Source organism: Bombina bombina, chromosome 4, assembly GCF_027579735.1.
Source record: "Bombina bombina isolate aBomBom1 chromosome 4, aBomBom1.pri, whole genome shotgun sequence".
Classification (NCBI taxonomy): domain Eukaryota; kingdom Metazoa; phylum Chordata; class Amphibia; order Anura; family Bombinatoridae; genus Bombina; species Bombina bombina.
In genome coordinates, this window is record NC_069502.1 from 1118752666 (window position 1) to 1118775931 (window position 23266).

At 39.7% G+C, this 23266-nt stretch overlaps 1 protein-coding gene across 1 annotated transcript in view; it reads left to right on the forward strand.

Annotated features, from left to right (window-relative positions):
• LOC128658018 (putative deoxyribonuclease tatdn3-A) overlaps window positions 1–23266 on the forward strand; it is a 92447-nt gene that overhangs the window by 36724 nt on the left and 32457 nt on the right. Inside the window, exons 2-4 of the mRNA XM_053712461.1 lie at window positions 18662–18694; window positions 18768–18841; window positions 19894–19975. Coding sequence (XP_053568436.1) covers window positions 18662–18694; window positions 18768–18841; window positions 19894–19975 — 189 coding nt within the window. The remainder of the gene's footprint in view (window positions 1–18661; window positions 18695–18767; window positions 18842–19893; window positions 19976–23266) is intronic.

Consider the following 23266-nt stretch of genomic DNA (forward strand, 5'->3'; position numbering starts at 1 on the left):
AACTAAGAGACCCCTAAAGGACAGGGTTTTGGAGCACATAAGATCTATTGAAGACCCTGAATCTGATACCCCCATAGCCAAGCATTTTAGGGAGTTTCACAATTCCGACTCTACTTTGTTAACTGTGCAAGGAATTGATCATGTTCCCATCTGGAGAAGAGGAGGGAATAAAGAGAATAGTTTAAATCTTAAAAGTATTTTGGATCTTTACCCTCAGTTCATCTATCCCCATGGTCTCAATTTTAGAAAGGATATTGATTTATATGTTTGAAACAATGTCTGGATGAAGTTCACTGACTTTGGAATGTTTGATAAAATGTATTTGGGATATGTATATATATTTAAACTACTTTGTGAATATATTAGGAAATACAATGGCGAGTAATCATATGTAAACTATTTTGTAATTTATCTGTAACTTATGAATATATGATGGAAACATTTGTAGCAATATTGTATAACTATGGACCATTTTTGTTTCCTTAAAGGGACAGTCTAGTCCAAAATAAACTTTCATGATTCAGATAGAGCATGTAGTTTTAAACAATTTTCCAATTTACTTTTATCACCAATTTTACTTTGTTCTCTTGGTATTCTTAGTTTAAAGCTTAACCTAGAAGTTTCATATGCTAATTTCTTAGACCTTGAAGGCCGCCTCTTAAGAATGCATTTTAACAGGTTTTTCACAACTAGAGGGTGTTAGTTCATGAATTTCATATAGATAACACTGTGCTCATGCACGAGAAGTTATCTGGGAGCCAGCACTGATTGGCTAAACTACAAGTCTGTCAAAAGAACTGAAATAAAGGGGCAGTTTGCAGAGGCTCAGATACGAGATAATCACAGAGGTAAAAAATATATAAATATAACTGTGTTGGTTATGCAAAACTGGGGAATGGGTAAAAAAGGGATTATCTATCTTTTAAAACAATAACAATTCTGGTGTAGAGTGTACCTTTAATTTACTATTTAGCATAGAATGTATTAAAAATGTACTGTAACTTTAAGAGGAAATGTGAATATAAGTCGGGAAAGCTGGTGCTCCTATAAGCAGTGAACAAGTGCGTCTAGCACGAAACATGTCTGCCTAGGAGCACGGCTTCACTTTCTATGCTGAATATCTATGTGGTATTCATGGCTGTTTGCCTTATGTTTTTAACGAAGTTGGAATAAATTTTGGATTTTATATATTGACGCCTGTGGCTAGTGCTTTGGACTACCTTTTGTATTTGTGTATTACCTTTGGCGTTTTGGATGAATGTGCCGCCATTTAGCACAGCATACCGGCGTCTGACGTCATCCCCACTCTCCTGTATGCCGATCGGTGTGTGTATGGGGGAGAGAGAGCGCACCGCTTACCAGCTTGTTTGTCCATATTGTATAATGTTTGTGTCACATTCATGAAGTCGTTTTCAGTATTTTCAAGGCAATTGCAAAATGTCCAAAGAAACTTATATGTAACACGTGGTTGTGTGAATTTATAATGAATCTGTGGTCAACTCTGATTCTACAGTGCTGATCTGTTTCTCCCTATTACACATGTTGTACAATTCTTTCCTGCAACTCATCTCTATTCTTTCTATGATAATGTTATGTACACATTTCAGAATTTTTGTGTATATGTAGGTTTGTGACACTAGGGGCACGTTTAACAGATAATTTATCTTGCTAAAAAACACTTTAAATGCCAGTATTTATTTACATTATTTTTTAAGGGTCATGTAATTTTTTTTATTTTAAAGAAGAGACGTTCTATTACTCCAAGTGGTAGAATACAAGTTTGTACTGTTTTATTTTTATTAAATTTGGCAGAACAGTTTTTTCCCCCACTCTATATTTCTCGAAAGTTGGTATGTTGTGAAATAAGTATTCATCATCTTTTAATCAACCATGTGACATCCATCTTTCACAAATAGGGTCATGTCACCCTCTCCTTCAAAAGGGGATGTTTTACCTCTTTAAACAAAGGGTTTAATTAATGCATGGATCTGATTTTTGTCCAATAAATTATTTTTTCAGAGCCCTCTTCTCTAAATCCTGTGTCTAATGGATTAGGAAACTATCATTTTTATACTCACCATCTGATAACCAGATTATCATTTAACCCCTCATAGTAAGTGGAATTTACAGGGCATATCAATCTAAGTGGCAAGGGGGATGTGTTACTACCCACCCCGTGATCATACTCCATTCATGCATACGAGCAGGGGAGTGGGTATTTGGCATCACTCTGAATGCCCATGTGGGAATGTCTTGCTATATTATTTTTTTATTTTACCCTCTTCATCTCGGATGGTATGTTGCCTGTCACTGACACTGCACACAGGGAATGTTAAGGGGGAGGCAGAGAGGGCCTAGCATCTGCTCATCCAGGACCCAATTCCTATTCTTCTCTATTTCGTCCTTGATGTCGCATATCAGCCCTTGTTTGTTTTTGAATTGACCATGGCCTACACCTGCTGCAGCTTACCAATCTTAAAGGTTCTGATGGAATAACAAGATTTTTTCACACGTGAACTCTTTCCCAGCCATTAACAATCCAGATCTCCAGACAAGACTTAAAGGTAATTTGTTTGGCACCAGATCCTATTTTCTTTTGGCAATTTGGTGTCTAATATTCGTCAAGCCCTTCTTCAAGTGACTTCTACCAGCATTGTAAAAAGTAGAATATTGCAATGATTGTTTTAAGTAGGCATAGAACAAAATAAAGCAATTACAATTATTATAATATTGTGTATTAGTAGTGTAGTTAACATTCTTTAATGAATAATAGAAGCATTTAAAGATTATCCTGAACATTTTTACTGAAACCTGAAATAAGTGACCTATGGCCAAGGCAAACAACATTTCTAATAATAGCAGGACAGCATATGTTTCTGAATGTAAAGCATTCCCCCTCAGCATTTTCTTTTGCTGAATGTGATGATTAAGTAAAAGACAATGGTGGAAAGATGCACAGGGAGGAGGATAGACTGGAGAGAAAAACTTGCAAGATTGATTGGGCACTAAACTCAAAATTAAAGACCCAAAAAATAAAGCATTGCAATATGCATTCAATATTTACTTTGCTTGCTTTTGCTGTATAATAAAAGGAAACAAACAGTTTAATCCCGGCACCTAAAGGTAAGTCATCTCTCCAAATGCAAAGTGCAAACCTTAATCGGTTAAGAAGTGGAGAAAAGGGAAAGGAAGGCTTGTCCTATTAGACACAAGACCGGTCTTAATAGCATTCCAGATTGTCTATGGTGTGTTCAAGCAATAAGCGGGTATACCGCACAGATGTGTTGGGTGCTGTTTCAGTGTATGAACATGGCAACAAAATTCTCAACACAAACACAAAAATCTCACTCTGACATACAAAGCCCTCAACTGCACTGCTCCCCCTATATCTCAGACCTTGTCTTCAGATACTCTCCCTCCCGTCCCCTTCGCTCTGCTCATGACCTCCTACTCTCCTCTCTGGTTACCTCATCGCACTCCCGTTTACAGGACTTCACTTCTCCAGACTGGCTGCCATCTTGTGGAAATCTCTGCCTAGCTCCACAAGTCTCTCCCCTAGTTTTGAAAGCTTCAAGCGCTCCCTAAAGATTCTACTGTTCAGGGATGCATACAACCTATGCTAACCTTACTTTATACCAGTTCCACTCCTCCATTGCTATCCCCTGAACCCCCCTAGCATGTAAGCCTAAGAGTCCAGCTGTTTGTAGATCACCTTCTTAAGAGCAGACACCAACAGTGCAACTCTTGGCAGGGCCCTCTACCCATTTGATCCCTATAATTGTTTTGTTGTACTCCCCCTTTGTTTATAGGGCTGCGGAATCTGTTGGCGCTCTACAGATAACCGATAATAATAATGTCAACGCAGTGACTCACCTTGTTTCTCAAGTGTTTGGAGATCGGTCCTAAGGAGATTACTTGAATTGCAGCTTTAACTGCGGGCTTACTGTCTCTGCCGCTCTCCATTTGGCTGCTTCAAGCTAGTACCTTCTCCCACCGTCGACTCTCCAACTCACACTGCTTGCGGCACAATGCGTTCACACCCACTGAGTCCTGACACCGGTTGTTGCTGAGCCTCTCTGTTTCCCTGGACAGGTACTGTCCCTGAGTCCGTACTACTGTGCTATCTTTCCCCAATTAGACATTCAGTTAAGCACAGTTGTAAGGAGCACCAATTAGAACAAATCGACTATAGTGAATAAAACTTAACTTTCATTTAAAAAAAGTCACTTCAAGCATGAAGTTAAAAAACTGGTCATTTCAAACGTACATTTTAATAACTATGAACCATAGTGAGAAGGAAGAAACAGATCCAGCTTACGCGTTTCGGCATAAGCCGTAGTCATAGCATAAGGATCCAAGTTCCTTTCCTCTTTTTAAAAGGCTAACAAGTTTACTATTCACCGGAGTCAATTTGTCCTAATATGTGCTCCTTACACCTGTGTTTTGCTGTATAATACCTCTAAAAATTGTATTGGTTTCACTTGCTTTCAGAGAAGTTGGAGCTCAAATTGGGAACTTAAAGGGGTATGAAACAGTTCTCCTTTAGTAAAAAAATAACTTAAAAAAAATGTTTTAAATCAAAGTAAACATGAAAAGAAACAGATTATGTAAAAAAAACAACAACAAACAAGCAGCTTGTTTTCTTGCAAAAATACTACTTTGAAATTCTCAGTAGCCCCTGCCTACAGCTAGATAAGTGAAGAAACATGCTGAGAGCTTAGGTTTCATTATGCCTCTTCTGAGCATGGGCAAGAACCTGACTTCCTGCCTCTCTAGCTCTCTCTATTTCTAAACCACCTATATTACCCAGTAGTTTGTTATAGCAGTGGCAGGGCCACTCTTAGCATTTGTGGGGCCCTAGACGAGACAAATTTTGGGTCCCCTTTAGCCAAGCCCTCATATTTTGCTCCACCTGTATGCCTTGCCCTGTGTATGACCCATTTCTGTTCCAAAATTCACTGTGTCCTTATTAAGAAAATAATGACTCCATATATTAACCTCCTGATACTATAAACCATTCTTCATACACTAAATACAGGATGTACATTACACCTTCTTATACCCTCAACCCTGATGATAGTTCCAAAGAAAAGGGCCCAGGGCAGGTGTCACTCTCGCACTGCCAAAAGCGCAGGCCTGCTAACTGGTCAAATAAACCTACCAATAACCTGCATACTGTTCTAAAAATGTCATAATTTAAATCTAATAATATGAGAGTATCTTTTCTGTAGAATAAATATAATTAAAGTAAAATGTTCTGGCACCTATCATGTTGTCACTGCATAGCAGGGGTGCATTTTGACTAAGACTGACTAGGCCTGTGCCTAGGGCAGCAGAATTTTGGGTGGCAGCAAATTTTGAGGGGGTAGTTCTAAAGCATGATGCCTTCTCAGTCCTGTAATCTCCAAAGGTTTTAACTTAATTTTGTTACTCTTAAGTGATCCCTGGTTGTTGTATGATAGTGCATGACCCCTAAATGTGCCCCATGGCCTGAGGTTCTTAGATATTTATGAGGCAAATATGAACTAAATTTGTGGGGGGCTCAGGAGCAGCAATGCACTACTAGGAGCTAGTTGCTGATTGGTGGCTGCACATAAATGCTTCTTGTCATTGGTTCACATGAGGTGTTCAGCTAGCTCCCAGTATTGTATTGTTGCTCCTTCAACCATACAATTAAGCACATTTGATAATATAAGTAAATTTGAAAGTTATTTAAAATTGTATGTTCTGCCTGAATGATGAAAGAAAAAAAAACGGGCTTCATGTTACTGGTTATCGATAAACTATGTAAACGAGAGCTTAAATGTCACAGCGATACTAAAATGTTTATTTTTCACTGGTCTTTCTAAGGGCCCAAAGATCGAAAGCTCTCCACTCAGGCAAGATGGTCTAAGCTGTCTCATCAGTATGGCGGCCTGACTCAAAACATTTTTTGGAAATTGAAATTTTACCTTGAGAGATGTTTATCTCACTATGCAGGGTTCTGTATACGAAGGAGAGACTCCTACGTTACAATATAAAGTCTGAAAGATTTTGTGTGAATTCTCTGCATGCTGGTCAGTTTTGATAATCAGTACCTCCGTACTGGTCTATTAGTAAACAGTGAGAACTAAGAGGAGGAGGACTTTGTGTAAATAATTGTATGTGATAAGGAGGTCTGCTCTCCCTACAAGATCAGCCCATTTTATTGTGTTGTTTAAATTAGCAGAAACAGCTATTTGATATACAAAATTAAACAAAGCATCATTTCCCCACCGTTTTGCACTATGCAACTGTTATAACATAGGGATTTTACAATACACCGTCCCTTTAACAAGAATATGGCAGATAAGCAACATTGTGAGCTTGCAGCATTCCACTGGAACTCTGTGTTGCTTCACATTTTGATAGCAGTATTTCAGAAGTGAATTCAATGGGGTCAATTTTTTATTGGCCGAATTGGGCCAATTCAACCTGTTTCCGCGCGAGCCTTTAGGCTTGCAGGAAACAGGAGTTAAGAAGCAGCGGTCTATAGACCGCTGCTCCTTAACTCATACGCCACCTCTGAGGCTGCGTACAGCAATCCGTCCAATCCTAAACGATCGGGCTGATTGACACCCCCTGCTAGCGGCTGATTGGTCGCAAATCTGCAGGGGGCAGTATTGCACATGCAGTTCACTTGAACTGCTTGTGCAATGCTGAATACGGACAGTGTATGCTGTCCACATTCATCGATGTCTGGCGGACATGAAACGCTACAGCGTATCATGTCCACCAGACTTTAATAAATTGACCCCAATGTGTTATATATTGTATGTGAATCAATAACCACTCTGAATTTTAAAAATGCTAATTGCCTTAAGTTGCCTTTTACAGTAGTGAGTTCCTAAGTAGGGTTTGCAAGCTGTTCTCTGCAAATTATTGGGTGACAGGTCGTTGACTTGGGCAGGAAGATAGGTTGGAATTTAAAATGTCTCACTCCAAGCTCTATCTTAGGCTTCATCCCAGGTTCCATACTAACCATGCCCTAAGCACTGCCATGTATATTTTTCACAGATAAGCAGTGATTGTATCCCTATGACTGCCAGTATCAAATAAAGCATTGATTTAACCCCCTGTTTGCTAGTAATAAACACAAAACAGTGATTTTATCTACTTCCATAAACATCCACAAAATAATTGTTTTAAACCTTTAGCTAAAAGTATCAAACACAGTAATTACATATACTCATGCACACAGTCCATTGAAGCCTCAGGGGTAGATTTATCATAGTGCGAACAGACATGATACGATGTAGCGTGTCATGTCTGCTGTCAGCATTTATCATTGCATCAGCAGTTCTTGTGAACTGCTGGTACAATGTTGCCCCCTGCAGATAACCGGGCGCTCGCAGGGGGGATGTCAGTCAACCCGATCCGGATTGGTTTGCAAAGGTGGTATACTCAATAAAAGTACATGTTTCAAATCGTCTTGATCTGTAGAATCTGTATATTAGGATGATATAGCTGGGTGATCATTCAATTCACTGGTAATAGGCAGATTATCAGTGATCCACACAGAGCTACCAATATTGCTACCGTTCAAGGTGCTGCCCTGAGACACGCACCCATACTTTTTTTTTTATAGGTATGACAATAGGTACTAAGTTGTACTAAACGAGGACTTGAATATATATTCCGATTACTTGTAACAATTATATATGTTGCTGGATTGTCAACTACTATGTATATCTTTTTGAAAATATAATACAAATTATTTTAACATAAAAAAAATTGTCCCAAAGAAAGAAACATTATTTTTTCTCTTACATGGTGTATCCAGTCCACGGATTCATCCTTACTTGTGGGATATTCTCATTCCCTACAGAAAGTGGCAAAGAGAGCACACAGCAGAGCTGTCCATATAGCCCCCCTCAGGCTCCGCCCCCCCAGTCATTCTCTTTGCCGCTCTAACAAGTAGCATCTCCACGAGAGGGTAAAGTGAATGTGGTGTTAGATTTGTAGTTTTTATTTCTTCAATCAAATTCATCAGATTTCAGTCGGACAACATCACGACTGTAGCGTACATCAATCATGAGGGAGGAACAAAGAGTTCCCTAGCGATGAAGGAAGTAACCAAGATCATCAAATTGGTGGAGGATCACTCCTGCCACCTATCTGCAATTCACATCCCAGGAGTAGACAACTGGGAGGCGGATTTTCTGAGTCGTCAGACTTTTCACCCGGGGGAGTGGGAACTCCACCCGGAGTTTTTTTCTCTGCTGACCCAGCTATGGGGCATTCCAGAATTGGATCTGATGGCGTCCCGTCAGAACACCAAACTTCCCCTTTACGGATCCAGGTCCAGGGACCCCAAGGCGGCATTGATAGATGCTCTAGTAGCGCCTTGGTCCTTCAGTCTAGCTTATGTCTTTCCACCGTTTCCTCTTCTCCCTCAGCTAGTAGCCAGAATCAAACAGGAGAAGGCTTCGGTAATTCTGATAGCGCCTGCGTGGCCACGCAGGACTTGGTATGCAGACCTAGTGGACATGTCATCGGTTCACCATGGAAGCTGCCATTGAGGCAGGATCTTCTAGTACAGGGTCCATTCAAGCATCCAAATCTAGTTTCTCTGCAACTGACTGCTTGGAGATTGAACGCTTAATTCTAGCTAAGCGTGGGTTCTCTGAATCAGTTATAGATACTCTGATCCAGGCCAGAAAGCCTGTCACCAGGAAAATTTACCATAAGATATGGCGGAAATATCTTTGTTGGTGTGAATCCAAGGGTTACTCGTGGAGTAAGATTAGGATTCCAAGGATATTGTCTTTTCTCCAAGAAGGATTGGAGAAAGGATTGTCAGCTAGTTCCTTAAAGGGACAGATATCTGCTCTGTCTATCCTGTTACACAAGCGTCTGACAGCAGTACCAGACGTTCAGGCGTTTGCACAGGCTCTAGTTAGAATCAAGCCTGTCTATAAACTTGTGGCTCCTCCATGGAGTCTAAATTTAGTTCTTTCAGTTCTTCAAGGGGTTCCGTTTGAACCTTTACATTCCATAGATATTAAGTTATTATCTTGGAAAGTTTTGTTTTTGGTAGCTATTTCTTCTGCTCGAAGAGTTTCAGAATTATCTGCTTTGCAGTGTAATTCACCCTATCTGGTGTTCCATGCAGATAAGGTTGTTTTGCGTACCAAACCTGGTTTCCTTCCAAAAGTGGTTTCTAATAAGAATATTAACCAGGAAATCATTGTTCCTTCTCTGTGCCCTAATCCAGTTTCTAAGAAGGAACGACTGTTACACAATCTTGATGTGGTTCGTGCTTTAAAATTCTATTTAAAAGCAACTAAAGATTTCAGACAAACATCATCCTTGTTTGTTGTCTATTCTGGTAAGAGGAGAGGTCAAAAAGTGACTACTACCTCTCTTTCCTTCTGGCTGAAAAGCATAATCCGATTGGCATATGAGACTGCTGGACAGCAGCCTCCTGAACGAATTACCGCTTATTCCACCAGAGCTGTGGCTTCCACATGGGCTTTCAAGAATGAGGCTTCTGTTGAACAGATTTGTAAGGCAGCGACTTGGTCTTCACTGCATACTTTTGCCAAATTTTACAAATTCAATACTTTTGCTTCTTCGGAGGCTATTTTTGGGAGAAAGGTTTTGCAAGCAGTGGTGCCTTCCGTTTAGGTTACCTGACTTGTTCCCTCACTTCATCCGTGTCCTAAAGCTTTGGTATTGGTATCCCACAAGTAAGGATGAATCCGTGGACTGGATACACCATGTAAGAGAAAACAGAATTTATGCTTACCTGATAAATTACTTTCTCTTACAGTGTATCCAGTCCACGGCCCGTCCTGGGAATTAAGTCAGGTTCAAATTTATTTTTGTAAAACTACAGTCACCACTGCACCCTATGGTTTCTCCTTTTTCTCCTAACTGTCGGTTGAATGACTGGGGGGGCGGAGCCTGAGGGGGGCTATATGGACAGCTCTGCTGTGTGCTCTCTTTGCCACTTCCTGTAGGGAATGAGAATATCCCACAAGTAAGGATGAATCCGTGGACTGGATACACCGTAAGAGAAAGTAATTTATCAGGTAAGCATAAATTCTGTTTTTGTTTACTTTAAATCCATAATATTTGTAAACAAAGCTTTATTGTTTTTATATAGCATGGATTCATAAGAAAAACCAAGCAGTATGGTGGTAGCCCAGAGGCAGAGTGGCAGCCACCTTAGATACTCATAAACCCCTGAGCTAGACTAGATGTTTTTGTGTGAAACTAATCTCCGGCCTCTGCTATAGGTGTTTGTTTTTCCTAAATTTAAATAATTCTTGGTTTACAGTGGATAAAAAAGTCTACACACCCTTATGAATTTGCAGTTTTTATAAATGTAAAGACAGAAATAACAACAATGTAAATGCCAGTCTTTTTCCATCTGTAATGTGAACTTGCAACAAAAATCAAGAGAAAAACCAAATAGTTAATTATTAGAGACATTTTAAAGGGCAATAATACCCAAATGTTTAAACACTTGAAAGTGATGCAGCATAGCTGTAAAAAGCTGGCTAGAAAATATCTCCTGAACATCTCTATGTAAAAAAGAAATATATTTTGCCTCAAAAGTTCCTCAGTAGCCACCTCCTATTGTAAAGGATTTCTAAGCAGCATTTTAATGTGTCTGTCCTGGGACAGCTGAAAGGATGAGCCTCGTGAACTCTCATATTATTTCACCAATCAGGTAAAGGAAGCTTACTATGAAATCTCATGAGAGTTAAGTCAAATCTCATGAGATCACAGTAAGAGTTCATGACCTCAGCACTGCTGATGCTGATTGGCTGCTGTTCATTTCTTCATTTTTTTTTTATTTTTTACCTGCAGCTGAGAGCAGGTGAAGTATAACTTTTTACACAGAACTTACTCTGGTGAGCTGAGGAAATTGTGATGTAAAATATCTTCCTTTTTTACATAGAGATGCTCAGGTGATATTTTCCTGTCAGCTTTTTACAGTTATACTGCATTAGTTTCAAGTGATTTAGCATATGAGTATTATGTCCCTTTAAATAAGAATAAAAAAATACTTTGATTGCACACCCTTTCATAATGTGTTCACATTTAACAAATCACATTCTAAATCATGCCTGTAGGTAAAAAGCATACACCTGCCATTGATAAAAGTGATTAGGATTTAACCCAGATTAGTCAGATGTTGCTGTAAGATTTGCGTGAATGTTTGGGGTTGTATCCTATTGGGAGAGCCATGGCACGCAAAGAGTTGCCAAAGCAACTGTGAGAGATAATTGTTGAAAAGTACCAATCATTAGAGGGATATAAAAGAATATCGAAGGCACCGGATGTACCATGGAACACTGTCAAAAATATCATCAATAAATGAAAAAAATGTGACACCACAGAGACATTGCAACGATCAGGACGACCTTCGAGAACGAGGAGAAATCTTATCAAGGAGGCTACCAAGAAGCCAACAGCAACACTGAAGGCGCTACAGAAATTTCTGGCAGGTACTGGTCACTCCTTGCATGTGACCACCATCCCTCATATTCTGCACTTCTGAGCTATTGGGTAGGGTGGCAAGACAGAAACCCTTTATTACAAAAAGCAACATCCACGACTGTCTAAATTATGCCAAAATATTAATTAAATAACCCCAAACCATGTGGGAGAAATGTGCTATGATCTGACAAGACAAATGTTGAAATTTTCAGCCTAAATTGTAAAAGATATCGCCTAGATTACGAGTCTTGCGTTAGGGTTAAAAAGCAGCGTTGAGAGGTCCCAATGCTGCTTTTTAACGCCCGCTGGTATTACGAGTCTTGCAGGTACAGGTGTACCGCTCACTTTTTCGGCCAGACTCGAAAATACCACAAATCCACTTACGTCAGTTGTGTATCCTATATTTTCAATGGGATTTTCCTTATGCCGGTATTATGAGTCTTCCTAAAAGTGAGCAGTACATCCTCTCCTGTCAAGCCTGGTACCGCATTTGAAAGTCAATAGTTAAGAGTTTTATGGGCTAACGCTGTAGTATAAAACTCTTAAGTGCTAAAAAGTACACTAACACCCATAAACTACCTATTAACCCCTAAACTGAGCCCCCTCCCACATCGCAAACACTTAAATAAAAATTTTAACCCCTAATATGCCAAACCGGACATCGCCGCCACTATAATAAATATATTAACCCCTAAACCACCTCGCAAACACTAGTTAAATTTTATTAACCCCTAATCTGCCGTCCCTAACATCGCCGACACCTACCTACATTTATTAACACCTAATCTGCCGCCCCCAACGTCGCCACCACTATATTAAAGTTATTAATGAGAAAGTAGATTCTCCGAAATAAAGAGTTTCTAAAAGTCTAAGGAAAACCAGCACAACTGTACAAAATAATAAACAACGGAGATACAAAATGCCAAAAAAATATTAAAACACACTTTATTAAATCTACAAACAACACTAAAATCACACTCATACAAGGGATCCCAGTATTCACACTTAAATCAAACTGGCAAAGGAAAATCTGGTGCACCAGGGGAATAAACACAATGACGTCAAACAAATCCACTGTGAAATGTTAATATTTGTAATCCAAATGGGTAAAGTCAAGCAGTAACTTGGTACACAGATCATTCACTCCTTCACTTAATGCAGCGTGGAGCTTCTTCAGGGTGCTGACGTCACTTAGGTTACGATGCCATTTTATTGGAAGCCGGCATCATACAATCATGTCCTCATTGGTTGGTTCATTTATCAATCGTAGCAGATCTGTATACCAGTGTTAGTTTATTTCGAGTGGCAACATATTCGCAAAAAAAAGTAACTGTATGAGAAAAAGGGCATTTGATGTAACCTAAATGGAGTTTTTTCATAGATGTAAGCTGTGTGAATACAAAAGTTAAAAAGCACACATACACACACACGCAAAATCCTCAATCAAACACTAAATAAAACCATTTTCTATGTAAGTTTATTTACCAAATATATACTAATCAATTCATTTATGATACAGTAATTCTCAAACTGCTAATTAATTAATTTATAATGCACGCGTGTGTATTATATTTAAAAAATCCACAAGAAAATTTATCTGTGCAAATAGCCATCATAAGAAAAAATAATAAACAAATTATTTACATAAACAGATAATTAAATAGAGAGATTCCATTGCAAACAAGAAAATGATATTGCAAATAGAGGTGGAAGTTGTCTAAACCAAATTAACCCAAAAATAATGCAAATTCTAATTTTTCATTTAACCCATCTGGGGATAATGTTTTTAATTTATACATCCATCTTGTCTCCTTTTGTAATAAAATTCTGTCATTGTCACCCCCTCGTACACTTAATTTGACTGATTCTATTCCAATAAAACGAAGATCATCCGTTTTGGATCTGTGAAATTGAGCAAAGTGTCTAGCTACAGGGCTATCAATGTTAAAATCTTTTATATCATCCCTGTGTTCTGTGATCCGAGAACGTAACTCTCTAAAAGTTTTTCCCACATAGAAATATTTACAAGAACAATATAAAAGATATATAACTCCTTTAGTAGAGCAATTAATAAAGGAATTGATCTTGTATATTATCCCAGTATTGGTACTGAATGTCTTAGTTCTCTGCATAAATTGACAACAAACACAATGACCGCAAGGAGAACTACCAACTATTTTTTGAGCATCAAGTTCTAACCAATTACATGTAAGAACTTTTACAAATTCACTCTTTACGAGTAGATCTTTAAGATTGTTGGGTCTCCTTGCTGTCATGAGTGGATAAACCCCCACATATTCATGAAGAGTAGAGTCATTAGTAAGCAAATGCCAGTTGTTACTCAGGATGGTTTTAACTTTATTCCAATGGGCATTATACTTCGTAATGAATCCAATCTTAGTTTCCTCAGTGTTTTGACTTTTACTTTGGTTCAAAAGGTCTTTTCTTTGTTGCTGAGATGCTCTATAGAGCGCTCTTTTAATGCTCCTTTTGGAATAGCCTCTCTCATGGAAACAAGTCGCCATTTCTTTTGCCTGTTTTTTTAAACGTATGATCTTCAGAGCAAATTCTACGTAAACGTAAGAATTGCCCATAGGGAATCCCCCTTTTTAAATTTTCAGGGTGGTGATTTGATCCTAAAAGGAGGCTATTGGTTGCAGTGGGTTTACGAAAAATACTTCTGTTTCAATTTTCCCTTCCTTTTTGCTAATTTTCAAGTCCAAAAGGTTAATTGAATTGTAATCATAACTGCATGTCAGAAAGATATTAAAGTTATTACAATTTAAAAGGGAAACAAATTTGAGCAGTTCATTTTCTGTACCATCCCACAAAAGCAGGATATCATCCACATATCTTATCCAGAGGGCTACATGTGCCTCAACTAAATCACCATGTTCACCAAACACCGTCTGATTTTCCCATCCTCCTAAGTGTAAACATGCATAAGTTGGGGCACATGAAGCCCCCATTGCTGTTCCTTGTTTTTGTTTAAAACATTTGCCTTTAAAGATAAAAATGTTATTTTCCAGTACAAATTTAAGTAATTGGATTACAAATTGAGTATGTTTTTTGTAGCCCAAACCTCTTGTATTTAAGAAATTTTCACATGTTGTAAGTCCAACAGAGTGGGGAATGGAAGAATATAGGGATTCTACATCCAAAGAGACCAAAATGGTTTCTTCAGTGACACTAATCCCATCAAGTTTTTTAATCACATCCGTGGAATCTTGCACAAATGTGCGTAAATCATTCACAAAAGGCTGCAAAAATTTGTCAACATAATTACTAATTCCCTCAGTGGGACCCCATATCCCAGAGATAATGGGGCGCCCTGGAGGGTTCTTAATGGATTTGTGTAACTTTGGTATCCAATAAAAAAACTGTATTTTCGGTTTGTGATTGTATAAAAAGCTAAACTCATGTACTGTAATTAAATTATTCCTGCGTGCATCATTCAATATGAAAAGCAACTCGCTATGAGATTTATGTATGTATGTTATTCTTCAAAAGAAGATTTAACATATTGAGTTGCACCTGTACCCTACATACTTATACTAGTATATTTATCTTTGAAGTGTGCAACTCCCCCCCCCGTTTTATTGATTAAAGTTATTAACCCCTAAATCTAAGTCTAACCCTAACCCCCCTAACTTAAAAATAATTTAAATAAATCTAAATAAAATAACTATCATTAGCTAAATTATTCCTATTTAAAACTAAATACTTATCTGTAAAATAAACCCTAAGCTAGCTACAATATAACTAATAGTTACATTGTAGCTAGCTTAGGGTTTATTTTTATTTTACAGGCAACTTTGTATTTATTTTAACTAGGTAGAATAGTTATTAATTAGTTATTAACTATTTAATAGCTACCTAGTTAAAATATAGACAAATTTACCTGTAAAATAAAACCTAACCTAAGTTACAATTACACCTAACACTACACTATAATTAAATTAATTCCCTAAATTAAATTAATTGCAATTAAATAAAATTAACTAAAGTACAAAAAAACAAACACTAAATTACAGAAAATAAAGTTTTTTAAACTAATTACACCTAATCTAATCCCCCTAATAAAATAAAATTAAAAAAAAGCCCTACCCTATACTAAATTACAAATAGCCCTTAAAAGGGCTTTTTGCGGGGCATTGCCCCAAAGTAATCAGCTCTTTTACCTGTAAAAAAAATTACAATACCCCCCCACATTAAAACCCACCACCCACACACCCAACCCTACTCTAAAACCCACCCAATCCCCCCTTAATAAAACCTAACACTAACCCCTTGAAGATCACCCTACCTTGAGAAGTCTTCACCCAAACGGGCCGAAGTCCTCAACGAAGCCGGGCGAAGTGGTCCTCCAGACAGGCAGAAGTCTTCATCCATCCGGTGCGAAACGGGTCCATCTTCAAGACATCCGACGCGGAGCATCCTCTTCTGTTTTCATCCGACGACTGAATGAAGGTTCCTTTAAATGACGTCATCCAAGATGGCGTCCCTTCAATTCCGATTGGCTGATAGAATTCTATCAGCCAATCGGAATTAAGGTAGAAAAAATCCTATTGGCTGATCCAATCAGCCAATAGGATTGAGCTTGTATTCTATTGGCTGTTCCAATAAGCCAATAGAATGCGAGCTCAATCCTATTGGCTGATTGGATCAGCCAATAGGATTGAACTTCAATCCTATTGGCTGATTGCATCAGCCAATATGATTTTTTCTACCTTATTTCCGATTAGCTGATAGAATTCTATCAGCCATTCGGAATTGAAGGGATGCCATCTTGGATGACGTCATTTAAAGGAACCTTCATTCAGTCGTCGGATGAAGACAGAAGAGGATTCTCCATGTCGGATGGATGAAGATAGAAGATGCCATCTGGATAAAGACTTCTGCCCATCTGGAGGACCTCTTCTTCCTGGCTTGGATGAAGACTTCTGCCGGCCGTCTGGAGGACCACTTCGCCCGGCTTAGTTGAGGACTTTGGCCCGGTTGGGTGAAGACGTCTCAAGGTAGGGTGATCTTCAAGGGGTTAGTGTTAGGTTTTATTAAGGGGGGATTGAGTGGGTTTTAGAGCGGCAGATTAGGGGTTAATAATATAATGTAGGTGTCGGCAATGTCGGTGGTGGCAGATTAGGGTTAATAAGTGTAAGATTAGGGGTGTTTAGACTCGGGGTTCATGTTAGGGTGTTAGGCGTAGACATAACTTTTATTTCCACATAGGAATCAATGGGGCTGCGTTAGGAGCTGAACACTGCTTTTTTGCAGGTGTTTAGTTTTTTTTTTTCAGCCGGCTCTCCCCCATTGATTCCTATGGGGAAATCGTGCACGAGTACGTTCAGCCAGCTCACCGCTACCGTGGTATTGAGGTGAGATGTGGAGCAAAATTTTGCTCTCCGCTCACTTTTCTGCGGCTAACGCCGGGTTTGTAAAAACCCGTAATACCAGCGCTGTCTGTAGGTGAGCGGTGAGCAGAAACTGCTTGTTATCACCGCACAGCTTCTAAAGCAAAACTCGTAATCTAGCCGAATGTTTGGCACAAAGCCAGTAAAGCTTCTCATCCAAGGGACACCATAACTATTTTAAAGCATAGTGGTGGTCGCACTATGTTTTGGGGCTGGATCAGGGCTCTTGTTAAGATATTATGGGATAATGAAACACAAACTCTGTTGGCCTCTGTCAGAAAGATGAATTTCACATCCCAGCATGACAATAACCCAAAGTATACATCCAAGTCAACAAGGACATGGCTTCAGAAAAGGAAAATCAATATCTTTGAATGGACCAGTCAGAGCCCAAGGGGCCTATTTAAGACGGTGCGAGCGGACATGATCCGATATTGCAGATCATGTCCGCTGTACATCGATAAATGCCGACAGCATACGCTCTCGGCATTTATCATTGCACCAGCAGTTCTGGTGAACTGCTGGTGCAATACCACCCCCCGCAGATTTGCGGCCGCTAGCAGGGAATTTCAATCAACCCGATCGTATTCGATCAGGTTGATTTCTGGCGATGTCTGTCCGCCTTCTCAGAGCAGGCAGACAGGTTATGGAGCAGCGGCTTTTAGAAGGCATCTGTGTGGAGCCACTAATCAGCAGCTACTGAGCATATCTAGATATGCTTTCCAGCATAGGCTATCAAGAGAATGAAGCAAATTTGATAATAGAAGTAAATTAGAAAGCTGTTTAAAACTACATGCTCTTTCTAAATCATGAAATCATCTAAATCATGAAACGACCGCTGCTTCTTAACTTACGTTTCACGCAAGCCGCTGCTTAATAAATCTACCCCATATTCACAAAGGCTTGCTGCTGTAGTAAATGCAAAAGGTGCTTGCACAAAGTATTAGTTGGTACAGGTGTTCAGACTTATGCAATCAGGGTGTTGTAGTTTTGTCTTAATAATGACCTATTTGTTTTTTGTCTCGGGATTTGAGCTTGTTGGAAGATCACACTACATACTGAAAGAGTCTGACATTGTCTTTTCATTTAAAAAACCTGCAATTTTGCAATTTCATAAGGTTGTGTAGACTTTCTGGGGTAGATTTATGAAGGGTCGGGTGGACATGATTCACTGTAGCAAATCATGTCCACTAGACCTCGCTAATCATTGCACAAGCATTTCTTGTGAAATGCTTGTGCAAAGCCGCCACCTGCTCACTCGCGGCCAACCGGCTGCTAGCAGGGACTGTCAATCATCCCAATCGTATCGTATAGGGATGATTTCCGTCCGCCACCTAAAAGAACGCTGCTTCTTAACTTCCGTTTCTGGTGGACCAAAAACGATGGGGGCGTCGATGCAGCATTCGCTGCTTGTTAAATCAACCCCTTTATATCCACTGTGTATGTGAGTTTATATATATATATATATATATATATATATATATATATATATATATATATATAGATAGATAGATAGATAGATAGATAGATAGATAGATAGATAGATAGATAGAGATATAGATAGATAGATAGATAGATAGATAGATAGATAGATAGATAGATAGATAGATATAGACAGATATATTTAGATAGAGATAGATAAAAAGCTGCACATAAAATGCAAAGTAGCTTTCAACAGTTACTCACTTTAAACAATTCCCTGTTAAATTATTATTATTTTCACTTATTTTGGGATGATTTTTTATGTACTGAAAATATTTTTTTTTGTTTTGTTTTAGGACACAGAAGACATTCTTAACAAATCAAAAGAAGTAGGTATATTTTATATGACAGTTTTATTTTTATTATAATACTTGGAAATAACTTTTCTTACTTTGTCTACAGAAAGGAATCCAAGCTCTTATTTCTGTTACAGAAAATGGAGAAGAATTTGAAAGGCTTATTCAGCTTTCAGAAAGGTTTGTCTTTCAATTTAAGGGACATATACAGAATAAAAATACTAATCTCTATTTCATAAGAACATTTTATTTTTAACCAACTGCTCTTTAAAAAAAATGTATTTAACCCCCGGTAAAAAAGTGAAACCCTTAAAGTTGCGTTCACCTTACCATTTATGAGCAGGGCATGACCAGTCATTGGTGGATAGGTAACTATGGTGCTCCCTATTAGCTAACGCTCCACGTCTCTTTCAAGAGTGCTAATTAATTGGGCTGCTGTGTACAAATTGAACAATGTGTTTACCAAGATTAAACATATAGGGCTAGATTACAAGTGGAGCACAAAAATAATAGCACTATTGAGCACTAATATCACTCAAGTTAAATCAGTTAATTAGTTTTATTTTACAAGTTCAAAATAAATATATTAGTGCTCCAGTGAAAGACTAGGGAGCGCTAACATCTGGCTGTCAGATAGTGCAAGTGTGCTAAATCCCTCATTTAGTAGAATTCTGTGAGGGGGTTGCTATGGGAGCTATCACTTGAGTGCTAAGCCAAAGGAGCGCTACACACATATACATATACACCTTTAAGCTGTTCCCACACGTGTTTTGTTATGTGTATATTCAATCGTTATCACTTTTCTTAAGGTTTCTAAAAGCGCAACACTTTCCAGCAATATTTTGTATTGTGCTTGAGTACAAAAATTGTAATATGAGCGATATTAGCTCACATTGCACCATTCATTCAAAGTATAGAGGGAACTAAAAAAATGTCAGCCTTGCTAAAATTCACTGGTACTTTCACTTGTAATATCAGATTATGTCGTATTCTTAGTGCAGGGTCGCGCTAAGGATAAAGCACCCAGAACTATCAGTTGCGCTGCACTTGAACCCCACAATGAAAAAAGAGCATCTGATTTTAAAAAAATATATTTTTACACTAAGAGCTACAGTATATAAATCCTGTACCAACAATTACACATTTTACTAAATATTTTATATACAGTAAATATAATGTAACATATTGGATTAAAATTGATTCTGTTTTTTTTTTGTTTTTTTTTAATAAAGATATCCAAATTTTATCTTTCCGTGCTTTGGGGTTCATCCAATTCAAAGCAGTGCAGATGGCCTGTACAGTGTTACTATGAAGGTGAGGAAGTTAAAAAAAATAAAAAAAATTATGTCAATCAACTGAGCAGAGACGCTCGACAAATAAATCTTGGGGTGGATTAAAAAATATCACATCCACCAAGATACTTTATTTTATATTAAAGCCTGAGAAATTCAGTCAAACCAAAAATAATATGTATGTTATTTTTTGCACAGTTTGAGAGGGTAAACACATAAATAGATAAAGTCCTGCTCGGGAGCTGCAGAGAACTGCTGGTCCCAAGGAGGAAACAGCCGGTCAGCCAACCAAACAGCGACTGATGTGAACAACCCCACATTGCAGCTGCATTCAGCTCAGGTACCGCAGTGTTTGCAGCTCCTGAGTGGGGATTTACCTGTGTGTTTAACCCATTTGCTGCTGTTTGACCCTCATACTGAAAGTGTTCTCTATAAAACTATGGTGTATGCTACTGTTGTTGTCTCCAGTTCTAGGTGATCACACAGCCTGTTGTTTCTGGCATCTTCTAGGCTAAGGTCTTGAGGCAGCTGTGTACTTGTGGGGTTGACTAATTACACATTATTTATAGGTTTGCATGTGTGCTTAAACGTTCATATTTATACAACTTTTTTCATGACATATCTTATGCAAATGTGTGTGTAGCCTACAGCTGGCACTGAGAGCCTGCAGAGTGCGATGCTGGGCAGGGCTGGATTTATAATAAGGCAGAGTAGGCATGTGCCTACAGTCGCCCTCCATTGTGGGGCACCTGTATCTGCCTATTATAAATACCAGCCAGCTGGCAACCGTAACTTAGATTACTGCGAGCATTACGCACGTGTGCCATCCGGCTTCCCCTGTGAATGCGCAATGCTTGCGGCGGACATCTTAGTTAAGGTCACCAGCGCAGCAGTGAAGGATAGACGGGGAACTGGGGGGGGGCGCTTCAGATTTGGGGGCTGTAAATCCAGCCATAAAGCTGGGTACAATGCTTATAAGGCTAAAACTTTAATTCATCTGTAAGCATTTGTTGGGAATGGCAGCCCCCTTGTTCTGTGCCTAGTTTGTGAGAATTGCTTTCTATTTTTAAACATTGCAATCTTTACACTGCATCCTTGGCACACACTAAGAACCAGTACTTTCTGTGTTAACACTGGGTTCAGTCTACTTTCTGTAAATCCTGATATTCAGACAGACATTTAGAGTATTGTTTGCAGCTGTTGTTTGATAAAAGAACAACTAAAATATGTTAATTTATGTTAAAGTGACCATAAAGTCAATTATAATAATAATCAGATACAGTATGCAATTTTAAACAACTTTCCAATTTACCCCTGCTATCAAAGTTGCTTTGTGCTTGTTACAGAAGCATTAGTTATTTTGTTGTGAAGAAACTTATTTCCCAGCAGCAATGCCTGAACCAGCCAAGCCAGCGCCTAAGAAGGGCTCCAAGAAAACTGTAACAAGTATCATTTCATAAAGGGTTAACTCTGTTCAGTTTTGAGAAAACTATTTTCTGAGGCAGGTTTCCTAGCATATTGTGTACTGTAATTAAGTTTGTGATAAGCATTCACTGCTAGGTGATAAGAAGGACTCAATTGTTTTCTTGTGTGTACTTGTTATCTGCGGTGGCCTGTCCAAGGGCTTTGTCTAAATGTGTGATGGGGGATTTTATGCTTCCCCCCCTGGGAGTGCCCTGTGTGCATGTAACCTAAATAAAAAGCAGGCTGGGCATCCCAGTCCTCAGTTCTTGGTTGTCCCTCAATCGCAGCGTTGACTCGTTTTTGTGGGCAGAAGGGTATCCTAGCTGTACTACAGCTAAGGGGGATTATTCTACATTTGCGAGACTCATATAGAATACTATGGAAAGCAGTTTCTCCCCTCTTCAGCAATAGGAATCCAGGCTACTAAGCGGTCCATCTCTCAGCGAGACTAAGGGTAACCGTAACATTTGGCGGCAGCGGTGGGATTTTTCCTGGATTTCCTAGGAGAGGTACAGAACGGATGGAGAGCGCTTACGAAAAATTGAAGCGTACAACCCTAAAGGATTTACTTGAAAGCAGAGGGGGGTACGCCAGCAACCGGCCGAGGAGAGAGCTGATCGCAGAATTGACCGAACTGGATCAGAGCTTCACAATGGCGGAAACACCGACCACGATTAGTGACGAAAAAACCAGGATTGTTCGGGAGAGGCTCTCACTGTACGGGCCGAACCCCTCCATGGAATTGGTACAGCAGTTGATGGCGGAAGCGGACAAGGATATACGAGAGACTCGAGCCCACGAACTCAACCTAGCGAACGCACACCGCAATGCTGAAGCCCCGCAGGTAATCATCCCTGTCGAAAATGCTGGGAGGCCCAAGATACCCTATGCGGCATTTCGACCCTTCCTAGAGAGCGAGACAGGGATTGATGAATATTTGGCGGACTTCGAAAGGCAATGTGCCCTGCACCAGATTCCCAACAGGGAGTGGCCCACGATATTGTCTGGGAAACTATCCGGGCGAGCCCTGGAAGCCTTTCGTACTCTGGGTGCTGAGGAAGTGACACAGTATGAGCTAGTTAAGGAGACACTGTTGCGACGGTACGCAGTAACTCCGGACGCGTATCGCCGACAGTTTCGGGGCACGAAAAAGAAGCCTAACGATGCCCATATGGAATGGGCGTACCGAATGCGGAGAGCGGCAAATCACTGGATGAGCGGAAGTAAAGCGGTGACTGGTGAGGAAATTTTACAATTGTTTCTCTTAGAACATTTTTATAATGGCATGGAACAGCAAGGGAAGGAATGGCTGCGAGACAGGCGACCTTCTACCTTAGAAGAAGCAGCCAAATTGGCCGATGAACATTATGACTCCCGTCTTCACGAACCCAGAGAGGTTTACCGTGCACCCCCTCATGCTGAATTCCGAGCCCCGGTGCCCGCAGGGCCCGCCCGACACTCAGGACCACCCAATAACAGCTCTGAGCGTCCCAGACCGACTTGCCACCGATGCAAGCAACCAGGGCATTTCATGGCTAGCTGCCCCCTTAATACGCACCAGACACCCAGGAATTACAATTACCCCTCTGGGGCATATCGTCCGGCCCGGACCCTCTGTGTTAACCAAGAGGCCCCTATGGAGGAATATTTGGGGCCGCTTCACGAGGCGGACCCTGTATATGCTGCCTCAGATAACCGCCAGCACCATCGGCAGAAGGTATGGCTCGAGGGGCGATCTACCGAGGGATTGAGAGACACAGGGGCTACTATCACGCTGGTACAGAGTCATTTGGTGCCGGAGCACAAGCGATCTGGACAGACTGTGGCCGTTAGAGTGGCGGGGGGGGAT